General features: G+C 36.4%; 3 protein-coding genes across 3 annotated transcripts in view; 2 read left to right on the top strand and 1 right to left on the bottom strand.

Moving 5' to 3' along the window:
• LOC106879488 (proton channel OtopLc) overlaps positions 1-1,113 on the bottom strand; it is a 149,418-nt gene extending 148,305 nt beyond the window's left edge. The window contains exon 1 of the mRNA XM_089365022.1: positions 1-1,113. This exon is cut by the window's left edge and continues 467 nt beyond it. Coding sequence (XP_089221148.1) covers positions 1-740 — 740 coding nt within the window. The 5' untranslated portion in view covers positions 741-1,113.
• Positions 1,114-5,752: 4,639 nt separating this feature from the next.
• On the top strand, positions 5,753-6,433 carry LOC149132200 (uncharacterized). Its single transcript, XM_089365327.1, has one exon. It carries the CDS (start codon positions 5,753-5,755, stop codon positions 6,431-6,433), a length of 681 nt encoding a protein of 226 aa, XP_089221453.1.
• A 1,592-nt stretch (positions 6,434-8,025) lies between these two features.
• LOC149132199 (uncharacterized) lies at positions 8,026-8,406 on the top strand. The gene has a single exon (XM_089365326.1). The coding sequence runs from the start codon at positions 8,026-8,028 to the stop codon at positions 8,404-8,406; it is 381 nt and encodes a 126-aa protein (XP_089221452.1).
• The last annotated feature ends 6,157 nt before the right edge of the window (positions 8,407-14,563 follow it).

The raw sequence follows: 14,563 nt of genomic DNA, 5'->3' as shown, positions 1-14,563 counted from the left end.
TTTCTGTTCTCCTCTTCTCGCGACTTTGATCTCTCCCTCTCTTTCTCCCCCACCTCTTTCTCGATCTTTGTCTCTGATTCTTTTTCTTTGCCTTCCTTCTCTTTGTTCATCCCTTCTTCTGACTGTGCACTGAGAGGTGTCACAGTAACGGATGATCGCTTACTTTCTTCTTTAGCGTTCGTTTTCGCTGGATTTTCAGTCGGTCCTTTGGCTCCGGAGACGGAGCTGCTGTTTGCATTCGGGGGAGCAGTCGACTCTTTCGAACGAGTGAGAAAGTTGAATCGATCCGTCAACGATTTCCTGAACGGTGATTCGCTGGACTTTTTGTCCGCTTTCATCGGGCCGTCCGTGGCCGTCGCTGGTGGAGTGGACGGTGGTGGCCGAGACGGGGGTGGTGGTCTGGGAGAAGCAGATGCATTGGCGCTGGGGCTATGGGACGAGGTTTTGTTGCTGTTACCTGCAGTCAAACCGCTGTTTACAGTTTTCCAGTTGTTGCTGTTGGGTGCAGTGTTGTTATTGCTACCGCTAAGGGTAGCCGTGGCTGTTGCCGCTGTAGAATTCGGTGTTGATGTTGCTGGTGGTGTTGTACCGCTGCTGCTTGTTTGCACCGAATTCGTTGCAGCGGTGGACGACGCACCACCAGGATTATCTAAGTTGGGACCCGTGGCATCGTGATTCGGACCAGAAGGTGTGGTCAGACTGCCACCCGAGGTTTCCACGCCGACTTTCGAATCCTTCATTTCTCGTTTCGTGTTGACGCTTGTCTGTCGAATTTCTCATTCATTCTTGCTTCTTAGATAACTGCTGCTGATAAATCAACACAACACGCTCGTTACTGCTGCTGCTGCTGCTGCTCTTCCTTATGTTGTAGTTGTTGTTGTTGTTATTGCTATCAGTATTCTATTAATATTAGTAGTAGTGTGGCCGCCGCTCCTGCTGCTGTTATTAATACTTCTGGCGGTTGTGGAGGTAGAGGGAGAGACGGGTGGTGTTGTTGTTATTGGTGGTGGTGGTGGTGGTGGTGATGGTTAACGTTGCTATATTGTCTTTGTTGATCTTGTTATTGTTGTTGCTGCTGCGGTTGTTAACCGTTAGGCACGTAATACATACAGTCCCTCTGTGGTCCCTCCGGATTGGTTGTCTCACACCCACACACAGAATCCGCTGCCCCCATTATCTCCTTCTGTCTCTCTCTCTCTCTCTCTCTCTCTTGCATACATACATACATACATACATATACACACACATATATGTATGTATATATGTGTGTGGTATATATATACATACAAAGGGAGGTATGTATATTATATATATATATATATATATATATATATACATAATATGTATATAATATACATATTATGTATGTGTACACCCACAGAGATACCCATATAAACATACATACACGCATATGTGTGTGCGTGAACATGTTATCTTTATCTTTTTCTTTTCACCTTTCCTGGGAAATGTTCCATTTTTTTGTATATGTTTCCTCAGCATCAAACCCCCCCCCACCCGTCATCTCTAGTCATATTTTTACCATTTATACTTTTGTTTTTAAGTTTTGTTTTGTTATCATCCCTGTATCTATATCTGTACAGCACGACACCACAGTGCTCTCACCCACACGCCACCCGAACTCACACCTCAACACTACACTAACCTGCTTTCCTATCTTCGTGTTTAGGTTTTCTTTTTTATTTCTTTATCCAGTTACTTATTGAGTGTGTGTGTGTGTGTGTGTGTGTGTGTGTGTGAGAGAGAGAGAGAGAGAGAGAGAGAAATGGAGAGGAAGACAGAGGTGAGGTGAGGTTCCATCCTTACATCAAACCCCATCAACTCAGCACCCTGATTACATCCATCTTGCTCCCAACCCCACTATCACCTCCACCGTCGACCCTTCTGTATATCTTCACCTCCCACCGGTCTTCAAGCCTGTCACCTGTATGCCATACTTCACCAACATCATTATCATGACGACGATGACGATAAGGTCGAGGATGATGATGATGATGATGATGGTGGTGGTGGTGGTGGTGGTGGTGGTGGTGGTGATAATGACGACAACGATGATGATGATAGTCATTATTATCGCTTTCAATATAACCCTCCACCTCATCATCATCATCATCATCATCATCGTCATCATCATCATTATCATTATCGTCATTATCATCATCATTACCATGATGATAATTTTTAACGTTTGACATACATTTGTAGGAAAGAGAGACAAGACCGATTAAATTCACACACACACACACTCACACACACACACACATAAACGCACACGCAAACGCACATGAACACCATGAACATGATCGTCATCATAATCACTACACCACCAGCACCAACACTACCGCACCACTACCATCAGCTCCATCCGTTCCAACATCTTCATCACCACCGCTACCACTACCACCGTCATCGCCATCATCCTCATCGCCATCATCCTCATCGCCATCATCCTCATCGCCATCATCCTCATCATCATCATTTCTAATGTTTGATATGCATTTGTCGGAAGGAGGGACAAAGACGATAAATTCACTCACACACGCGCGCGCACGCCTCCTAACCCCTACAATGCTTGACATACTGTATCAACCCCCAAAAGCTCAAACGAAAGACCACCCCTGGTTGAATTTGATCTGAGAAGGTAGAGGAAAATTATTACTGAAAGCCCATGCTCCTATTTATTTATTAGTAGTTTGTTTGTTTGTTTGTTTGTTGGACAACGGTGTGTTCTGTGAGTTCGATCTGGCTAAGAGTCAAACTTGAACTTCAGTAGATGGATGGCAGAAGGGAAAATGTTAAGGTTATATTCATGTACGTAAAAATTCTTACTGAAATTATTAAGCGATGTTGTTGTTGCTGCTATTCATATTGATGATGATGATGATGATGATGATCATCATCATCATCATCGTCATCATCCGGTGGGTGTTTTCTTTTTTTTTTTTTAATTCTTGTAAGACATTGAATAGTGATTTTCACAACTAAGTTTCGGGGAACAACAGAGTTCTGCAAAAATATCTTGAGGTTCCACCAGATAAGGTGTATTTTGATAATAATAATAATAATAATAATAATAATAATAATAATAATAATAATAATAATAATAATAATAATAATAATAATAATAATAATAATATTAAAAAAAAAAGGATTGACGTAACTCTTCACGAAGGTAAATAGTCAAGACGAAGAGTGCGATTCGATTGTATAAATGTTTTATTCATTGAACAGTATTTCGACAGAACGTCTGTCTTTCTCAAGTTCAATAGATGTTTTATTCTTTGAAATATTATTCAAAGAATAAAACATCTATACAATCGAATCGCACTCTTCGTCTTGACTAATAATAATAATAATAATAATAATAATAATAATAATAATAATAATAATAATAATAATAATAATAATAATAATAATAATAATAATAATAATAATAATAATAATAATAATAATAATAATAATAATAATAATAATAATAATAAAATTCGCAATTCTAACCAAAACCTGAAAATAATTGGTAAAATCCGCCTTGCACTTAAGGATATAATTTCAGCTAATGATGTTGATATTACAGATCTCAACCACCTGTACTATGCATCCGCAAAAATCTCAACGGTTCTATGTGGTGAAAAGATTAGAAAACGACAACACTCCCACAAAAAGCCTTCTTGGCAAGAGCGCATTCAACACCAAATTAAGCTACTTAGATCTGACATAGAATGTTTGAAAAACCTTAAATTTGATAAGAGTATCAAACCTACAAAGACCCAAAAAACTAAAGAAAAAATATAATGTGAAAACCATAGTTGACATTGATACCACCATAGAAACCATCAAGCAAAAGGTATGTGCTAAAGCTGCCCGTATAGCAAGGTATGAAAAGCGTGTTAGATTCTTCAGAGATAATAACATGTTAAAAAATAACCCCAAAAATTTCTACAGGAAGATAGAGAAAACACCAGTAACAATAAAGTCTGTCCCATCAAAAGAAGAAGTGCAAGAATTTTGGAATAAAATCTGGGCAGAAGATAAAACACACAATGAAAAGGCCCCTTGGATTGATAGAATATCTACAGAAATAGACTCCTTAGAGGAGCAAAAGTGGGAGGGGGTCAAGGTAGAAGATATAAGATCTGCTCTCAGGAGGTCAAGCAAATGGAAGTCTCCAGGAAAGGATAAAATTCCTAACTTCTGGTTGAATGCCTTCCCAGAGAGCCATGAACTGCTAACAAAACTTTACAACGATGTTTTGCAAAATCCTAGTTTGATGCCCTCTTGGCTAGTTAATGGTTTAACATTCCTGCTTCCAAAAAATGAGGAAACAAACGCACCAAAAAATTATCGACCCATAACCTGCTTAACAACAATGTATAAGACGCTAACATCTGTCCTAACCGAGTACACCTATAGTTTTTGAATAGAAAGTAGCATATTTCCTAATGAGCAAAAGGGATGTAAACGTGGATCTTATGGTTGTAAAGATCAGCTACTCATCAATAAGATGATCTTAGAAGATTGTCACAAGCGACACAAAAACTTGTCAATAGCCTGGATAGACTATAAAAAGGCCTTTGATAGCCTACCACATAGCTGGATTAGGAAATGTCTGGAAATGTATAAAATAGCTCCTACTCTGCGAAACTTTTTATCTGTAAGTATGAGATCATGGAGAACCACACTGACGTTGAACAATGACAATGAATCTCTAAATGCTGGAGATGTAAGAATTTCATGTGGCATTTTCCAGGGTGACACACTATCACCACTCCTCTTCTGTCTAACCCTAATACCGCTCTCAAAATTGCTCAATGATGCACGGTATGGTTATAAAATATTTGATAAAAATATAAATCATCTCATTTACATGGATGATTTAAAGCTCTTTGCAAAAAATGACCAACAACTCAAAGGCCTACTAACGATTGTTAAACGATTCAGTGATGACATCAGGATGCAATTTGGCCTTGATAAATGTGCAAAAGCTACCTTTATCAAAGGAAAAATGACAAAAACATCTAATCTGAACCTTGACCAGCAAAATGTCATAAAAGAGTTAGAACCAGCGGAGAGCTACAAATACCTAGGGGTAATTGAAGGGGACAATATCAAGCATTCAGTGATGAGGGAAAGGATCAGAAGAGAATGTTATCGCAGAGTGAGAGCAATACTGAAGACAGAGCTGAACGCGAGAAACAGAATTGAAGCGATCAATGCTCTAGCCATACCAGTCGTAACTTACAGTTTCAATATCGGTAACTGGTCAATTACTGAAATATGTAATGTTGACAGAAAAATACAAAAACTGTTGACAATGCATAGAATGCACCACCCTAAGGCAGATATAGAACGTCTTTATCTGCCAAGAAAAGAGGGAGGCCGAGGACTTCTACAGCTGGCATTAACAATGAAGGTAGCCACAGTTGGCCTAGACACCTATCTGAAAAACTCTGAGGACTGGACGCTAAAACTTGTCTCAAAACATGAAAGCAAGAAAGCATCTTACTCAGTAACAAAACAGGCAAAGGAATATCTAAGTGAATTCCAATTGCAACAGATTCAAGAATTAGACGAACTAGAAACACCTGCAGAAAAAGCTAAGCGCTTGAAAACCCGTGCAAAAATTGCTGCCTTAGATATTATGACTGAAAAATGGCATGGAAAACCTCTCAATGGCAAATACCCAAAGAGAGCGAATAATGCAGATATTGACAAAGCCCTTACCCACCAATGGCTAATGGCCTCTGGCTTGAAATCAGAAACAGAGGGGTTTATCATAGCAGCCCAAGATCAATGCCTACCTACAAAGAACTACCAGGCCAACATATTAAAGAATGGCAGCTCCCCATTATGTCGTATATGCCAACAACAAAATGAGACCATCGATCATGTTGTCTCCATGTGCAGTCTGCTTGCGCCTACAGAGTATCTCAACAGGCATGATAGAGCTGCACAATATATTCACTGGGTAATATGCAAAAACCTGGACTTGCCCCATGATAAAAACTGGTGGGAACACAAACCACCCCCAGTACTTGAAAATGATCACATCGCACTCCTCTGGAACTTCACCATTCAAACTGACAGAAAGATAGACGCAAATAGGCCAGACATCATACTGAAAGACTTCAGACAAAAATCATGCCTCCTCATTGATATGACTGTCCCAATCGATATAAACGTATCTGTCAAGACCTACCAAAAACTGAGCAAATATAAAGATCTTGAAATAGAAATTAGCAAAATGTGGAATATGAAGACGAAAACAATACCTATTGTCATAGGTGCCCTGGGAATGACAACGAAACGGGCTGATTACTACCTAGCTCAGATTCCAGGAAACCCCAAAATGGCTGAAGTTCAAAAGATAGTGCTCATGGGAACTGCCCATATCCTACGTAAAATACTGTCTATGTGATCTCAAATTTTAAAACAAACACATAATTTTCTTATGGTTTCTTAAACATTCACTAGAACAAAACTGTACAAATCCAAATATATGGTACCCTAGGCATAACACCTACATGAACTTCTAACTTGTTGTCTCTTGAGGTCTCTGGGTGAAACTTGGATCCAACTTGTACAAATGCAAAAAAAAGTCAAACATAAAATAATAATAATAATAATAATAATAATAATAATAATAATAATAATAATAATAATAATAATAATAATAATAATAATAATAATAATAATAATAATAATAATAATAATAATAATAATAATAATAATAATAATAATAATAATAATAATAATAATAATAATAATAATAATAATAATAATAATAATAATAATAATAATAATAATAATAATAATAATAATAATAATAATAATAATAATAATAATAATAATAATAATAATAATAATAATAATAATAATATCAGTTTTCCGGAGTTTGTTAAATGAATATTTTTGATAAAATGAAAGTTCTTTAATACACCCATATAATTTTTTTTTTGTTTTTTTTTTAATTGAAGAAGTGATTTTGTTGGTATTGCTACTTGGAACGCCTTACAATAATAACTATGTGATCGCTGCTATTTCTAGCACGCTAAACAAGATAATTTTTAACAAGCTTTCACTTATACGATTTTTTTCATTTCATGTTTATTTTCATTTAAGTTTTCAATGTTCTCTCTCACACACAAACACACTCACACTGTCTCTCTAATATAAATACACACACACGCACACACACTCCAGGTTTGATTTAGTTATTACACAAATATCACATTTGAATTTTGCAATTCAACATGGGGCGTCCCAAAAAGTATGCGACTGAAAAAGAAAATTTAGCAGCAAAGGCACAACGGCAGAGAGAAAGACAGGCAACTGAATCAGATGAAACCAGAGCAAAGCGACTGAAACAGATGTCTGAATATGCACGGAGATGTGGACATGATTCTGTTTCCGCTACATATGACCAACTGGTTAGGGTATCTCGAGAGAAGAATATTCTACTTCAAAACAATGTGTCAGATCACAAATTGTTGATGCAACACTAAAGAGATCTTTTCTTTGCGATCATGTGGAAGTAGTGGAGTTGACAATTGATCTAAGACTCTTTACAGAAGGTCATTCTGATGAAAGAGCGTTTGCTAATTACCTTCTTGATGTAAGAAATGGTAACATTTCTGTTGAACAAAGCCTAGGTGAATTCAGAATCAAACTACCCAATGACCCTTGCCTTGAAAGTGGTACTCTTTCAGATCTATGTGATTTTGTATATATGCTGACCTCAAAAATAATAACCTCAAAAATAAACCCTATGTAGCTTGCAAATAGAACCATCGTTACTCCAACAAATGAAGCAGCACAATTTGTGAATGATTTTCTGTTGATCAGAATCCCTGGTGAGCTAAAAATATACAGAAGTTCAGATGCAGTCGATAATGAAACTCTGTACCCAATCGAGTTCATCAACAAACTTACAACATCAGGGTTTCCACCACATTCTCAAACTGAAGAAAAAACGGTGCATAATGCTTCTGAGAAATTCAGATTCTACTAATGGACATTAGAGGCACACGCTACATCATTGTCAGTTTACATGATCATGTTATTGAGGCTGAGGTTACTTCTGGTCCTTATGCAGGATTAATTCTGCTAATCCCAAGAATACCACATGTATCTCAAGAAATGGAATTTCCATTCACATTTACACGCAAACTATTTCCTGTCAAGCCAGTTTTTGCCTCGACATGCAACAAAGCACAGAGACAGACTTTTGAAGAAATTGGAACATATCTTCCGACACAATTCTCCTCACATGGTCATCTGTATGTTGCATTATCTAGAGTTCAAAAGAAGGCTAATGTAAAAATATTGGTTGTGAGAAATGGAATCAGTATGATTAATGGCAATTGTGTCTACAAGAAGAAACTACTTTAAAGCAAAATGTTTTTTAGCAAGTTTCAGTAAATAGAATTAACACATAAATTATATGTAAAGTAACATATATTTGTGAGGAATTAAATTGTTTTGGCATACTCCAACATTTGCCTGCTGAATGATATCGTTATATTAGATCATTTTAAATTGAGGTATATTTGAAAAAGTAAGGAAATACCATTCCCATGTGTTCTCATAGCACCAGACTTTTTTATGTGTGTGTCCATCCATCCATCCGTCCGTCCGTCTGTCTATCTATCTGTCTGTCTATCTGTCTATCTGTCTGTTTGTCTGTCTGTCTGTCTGTCTGTCTATCTATCTATCTATCTATCTATCTATCTATCTATCTATCTATCTATCTATCTTTCTATCTATGCACACCTATGTAAGTTCTACCAATTATTAATGATAAATATATATAACAGATTGACTCAGTTATATATCTACATATAAATTTCTGTGATGTCCGTTAGTTAGTTAGTTACACCCTCCATAATAGCCATATTATAGGATTGACTCTCTGGGAATTTTTTATAAATTCTTCTCTTAATATATATCGATAAAAAGGCACTTTCAAAGCGTCTGTTATTATTTACTATCACAAATTTAGATATTTGTTGCCAAGCTTTACGTTCACTGCAGAGTAGGTTTTAACATTTAATAAACAGCATTAATATGTTCTAGCAAATTTTTTCGTTTTCATTTGCAACACAGTCTCGCACTTTCTCTCTCGCCCGCCTCTAATTGTTTTCATTAATAATAATCTACTTAATATATCATCATTCCAATTCTTTTCCTTTCAAGTTTTATTTCGTTATTTCAGATGAGGAAATCAAGTATATTGTTGACCTAAATTCGCTGTATAAATGCCCTCAGTTTATTGCTTATACATACTGAAAATAGATTATATTGGACAACTTATTAAAACTTACTGAAGCTTCGGACTCATGTGACTTATTTCTTTTCCGTCATGTTGCTATGGCTATTTGCTACGCTATAAGTATTAAAATATCTTTATGTGATCGCTGCTATCTTTTGGCACATTAAACGTAGTTGCACTACCTTGATGTTTGTTTAAAAAAGACAGTTTATGACTGTGATAAAATAATGAAAGCAATATTTACTAAGCAAGTGAGCACTATAACACAAAAAAAAAAGACTTAAAATATCATAAAAATTATTAAAATTGGGAATCAAATGTGGAAATATTATCAAGTGTCTTGCAGAAAAAACGCCCGGAGGACGGTCATTCTGCTAGTAACAACAACAACAACAACAACAACAATAATAATAATAATAATAATGATAATAATAAAGATTTGGATATAGCAATGGACCCTAATAAACTGGCTAACATATCAGAAATAGAAATAGAACACTTAAAAGGAAAAATACATCAAGAAAACGTAAATAGCAACCACACAGCAATGCCAAACAATATCACTGGGACTGTAAAATATGAAGACAGGTATACCTTGTCCAACAAAAACGAAGTAAACAATGAAAGACAATGAAAGATAAAACTCAGACCATAAGAATATATAATGATGAGCAAAATGCACGAAACCAGAACACTGGAGACAAAAATATGAGCAGGAGGGAATATGAAATAAATCTAAAACCTGGAAACAGTGAAGGTGAAACTAATGATTATGATACTCTAATAATGAAAATAATCAAAGAATTGAAAGCCACAGATCTCAGTATGGACCACCGATTAAAATTAAAATTGATAATAAAAATAACATCAATAATAAATAGTGTGAGCCTGGCCATCACAGAACTAATAGCCACAGAAACAAATGTCAATTTGACCAGGCTAAATGATATAATATATGCAGCAGCCTCTGTAGCCACAAAAGAAGCTGGATACCCTCTCTAATCCATCCAAACAGGAATACCACCAACTAAGAAAACCCTGTGGATTAATAATATTCAGAAAAAATAGAAAATAAGAGAAAGGAACTGTCAGTCCTTAATGAAACGGCTGTAAAGATCAGCTATTGAACAATAAAACCATAACTGAAGACTTCCGTAGGAAAAAGAAGGGTCTAAGCATAGCTTGGATTGATTATCGAAAGGCTTTTGATAGTCTTCCCCACACATGGATCCTAGAAACACTAGCTGTGAACAAGGTAGCACCCATAATCATAAAACATACAAAACATTCAATGAATAAGTGGCAAACAGTGCTATAGCTCTAGACAAAAGAGGAACTCATAAAAACTAAATCCATCCCAATTTCAAGGAGACACACTCTCTCCACTCTTTTTCTGCTTGGCACTGACACCTTTATTTGACATGCTAAATAGAATTGGATGTGGATACAATTGCTACGGCAAAACAATCAACAATTTATTGTATACGTATGGTCTAAAACTGTATGCTGCAAATGACAAACAGTTAGAAACATTACTACAGACAGTACATGGATTTACCAAAGAAATAAACATGAAATTTGGCTTAGAAAAATGTGCCAAAGCAACCTTGAAAAGAAGAAAACTAGTTAAGAGTAACATCACACTAGATAAAGCAAATGAATAAGAGAATTAGACCAAAGCCAGACATACAAATACTTAGGAATCAATGAACTAGATACGATACAACACTCACAAATGAAAGAGAAGATAAGAAAGGAACACTATAGACGAGTTAGATCAATACTGAAAACATAGCTCAATGCTAAAAACAAGATAATAGGTATTAACACGTTAGCCGTGCCAGTTATAAGTTACAGCTAAATATCTTTAACTGGACATTAAATGAACGAACGAAAATAGACAGGAAAACAAGAAAAATAATGACAGGATCTAGGATGCACCATCCAAAAATCTTGGGTAAGATATCTATTAGCTTAGCGGATAAACACTTTCCCTATACAGAAATGATTAGTAAAATTTTTAATAGATACATCTTAAGAATTTCCTCTAGCTGTACATCTAGTATAAAGAAAGTATTAATAGATAGGCCTACACAAGATAGAAGTAGGATGCTCGTGTGTAGGTAAGCCACATGTCCCCTTAACGGCAACAGTAACACGGAAACAATCGTATATGAGACAGAGATAACATCAAAGGGCCCAAATGGACAGCTAAATATGCGAAAGTTTGAGGGAGCGACAGAAGGTTTATTCAGGACCAGATTCAATAATCCTAACCCATCCTCCAATGTCTGAGAGAGAGGTGAAATGTCACTGCCCTGGATAGGAACGTATGATCGTGTCACGGTGTACAACATAAAGTGGAAAATCAGAGAGAAATGCAAGGCTTATTTTAATAGCAGCAGAAAATGCAGATTATGTTCAGCCGAGAAAGAATCTTCGAAAATGCTCAGAACCTAGACAGGTATCTAAACTGTGAGGCTTTTAGTCCTTGCACTCATGAAACAAGCTATGTATCATACCTATAGTCCTGATGATGGCGACTGTAATAATTAGTTTTTCCAACTTCGTCCCTCACACCATCGTATCTAGAGAATCCCGCAAAAAGGTTTAAAACAAAACATATAGAAACAAACGCACAGATGTGCCCAAACTTATGCTTTAAGGCTCGAGTATCCGTCCATCCCCCTACCAAAAGAAACCGACGCATATAGACTTAAACATTCCAACGCTACACAAATACCACCTCTAACCCCTTGCACATATTTCAGAATTCTCTTGCGGCCTTGCAGCATCTCAGAGAATTTGGGACCAAAGAACTTAACTCTTGATAAAACCCTAGCTGTGTCCGCCCTACACAGTTTTGTTTCGTCTTTTTCACAACACCCTCGAACTAGATGTGACTTTATTAACCTCCAATAAGGGAGAGCAGTCACTAAATTGTTTTTCCATATCTGCTATTTCTGAAGAGCATGCGGTATTATTTAACTGCGTAGTTATCTAGCAGCCAGTGTGAAACCGATTGGTAAGATCGACCGTAATGGATCTATGATATTGTATGCTTTAATATACCCATTCTATTGACAAATATACGAGTGCATATATTTTTTGACTTATGGATTCTAAGGTGACCCTCTCTTTCTCTCGACACAAGCACACACACATATACACACACGCACTTGCATTCACACGCACACACATGTATATACAAATGCATACGTACATATTATACGTACATACATGTGTGTGTGTGTGTGTGTGTGTGTGTGTAGTGACTTTTGCCTTCCAAATTCTTAACTATGCTTTGACCCCAGCTACAACATCGAGAAGAAGCATTTTCTTTTTTTAGCTAAAAAGGAAGTATAGTATTGTTAAAGTTTATCCCAGTTCCCATAAGGACTAAATCCAGTACCATGAGGTAGTCTAACGCGGAGATGTTTGTCGCTCTCTCTCTCTCTCTCTCTCTCTCTCTCTCTCTCTCTCTCCCTCTCTCTCTCTCTCTCTCTCTCTCTCTCCCTCTCTCTCTCTCTCTCTCTCTCTCTCCCTCTCTGTATATATATATATATATATATATATATAATAGAATATAAGAGACCCTGCATGTTTTGCGTTCTTGTCCCATTTTGTATTTATATATATATATATATATATATATATATATATATTTCCGTTATCGACGGCGCCTGATTGCCAAAATATATCCATGCTTCCTGCAGTTATCTTCTTCCAACTTCATCCTATTGCTTACAAAATTTATTTGATTATTCGCTTGTTCTTTAATTTGGTTAGTACTCTCTATCGAGCCCTGCACCATAACTACGCCACTCAGTATCATTCTATCAACATCACCATCTGATTAACTTTCTCCCTCTCTGTCTTGCTTTCTCTTATCTATCTGTATTGCTACCTATCTGCTTTTCTTTCATTTTCCCTTATCTGCTTTCCATAATAGACTGATCCAACCCGTCTCCCTCACCTGTCCTACAATATTCCTTACCTTGAACTATATTTAGCAGATTTTACCAACCAATGCATGGCAGCTTGACTAATACATGTATACATACATATACAAATTATACGCGCAAACACACACACATATATATACACACATAAACATAGCTACATAAACAACCCACCCCCATAATACATACCTACATAAACATACCCCCATACATATATATATATATATATATATATATATATATATATATATATATATATATATAGCTGTATGTGTGTGCGCGTGCAATATAGGCAAATGTGTGTATGTCAAAGAGAGAGAGAGAGTTATATGCATGTATGTGTGTGAACTGACGTGAATTGCTCTAAATTTGGCTTGCAGTAACCAAAACATATTTAAACGCGCATGAAATATGTACACACATCTCTACAAACATATATTGAATAATGATCGATAATTGTGAGGAACTACGCTATTCGTTAATCGCTTTATCTGTTACGCTCACTCATTTGTTTCTAAGACAAGTGGGTAGCTGACCAATCAACTGAACTGAGCAGTTAATCGATCAACTGAGTCTCTCACAGACATGTGCACCCTTAACTTAATGATCAGGCGTCAGACAGGGAGTGATGAGTGTGTAACAAAATATGCCTTTTAAATTACAGGTATGGTCAATGTTATATTGGAGTTGACACTAATCGTCGTGTTAGATTCTCGGTTGGTCTCGACAATTATAATTCAGTCATTTGAACAGAAGACTACATACTTGTAAGAACAAGCTCTAACAACAAAACATGAATCTACAAACATTTATATATGATTCTACATGAAACACTAATGGAGAAACGCATATCTAATTGAGTTTGTTTTAAGCTCTTGGACTCCTAGAACCAGTTACCCGGTCTCCATGGCGTATAAGTGACTGAGATCACAACACTCTCCCTTAACGGATCTCAGGGTTTCTTTTAACTCTGAGTAGACTGAAGAAACATGAAATGGAATGTTTTGCTCAAGAACACAATGTGCAACCCGATACCATGATCATGATTGCGACTCCTCGACCAGTCACGATCCTTCACTAACGCCATAAAGAAATATAATAAATAACAGGTGCGTAGAAGTGTTATAATAGCATTTTTGTTTAGTTTTTAACTAGAGCTATTTTAGAATTCGGTATTTGTGTCTCGAAGTTTGCAGTTTCCACTGACAAAATGGAATACGATATTAGCAAATATATGGATCAGTTTCCATTTTGATTCACTTGAGAGCATTTTACAAAGCAGTGTGTCACAAAGCACTATATGCAAGTAGAGACA

This window comes from Octopus bimaculoides, chromosome Z (assembly GCF_046866305.1).
Source record: "Octopus bimaculoides isolate indiv1 chromosome Z, ASM4686630v1, whole genome shotgun sequence".
NCBI lineage: Eukaryota > Metazoa > Mollusca > Cephalopoda > Octopoda > Octopodidae > Octopus > Octopus bimaculoides.
Note: the sequence above shows the minus strand (reverse complement) of the source record. Positions and strands in the feature narration are given on the sequence as shown.

What these genes read in the sequence shown, in the direction of transcription:
- LOC149132200 (XM_089365327.1), top strand. Translation starts at nt 5,753, where the DNA reads ATGGCCTCTGGCTTGAAATCAGAAACAGAGGGGTTTATCATAGCAGCC.
- LOC149132199 (XM_089365326.1), top strand. Translation starts at nt 8,026, where the DNA reads ATGGACATTAGAGGCACACGCTACATCATTGTCAGTTTACATGATCAT.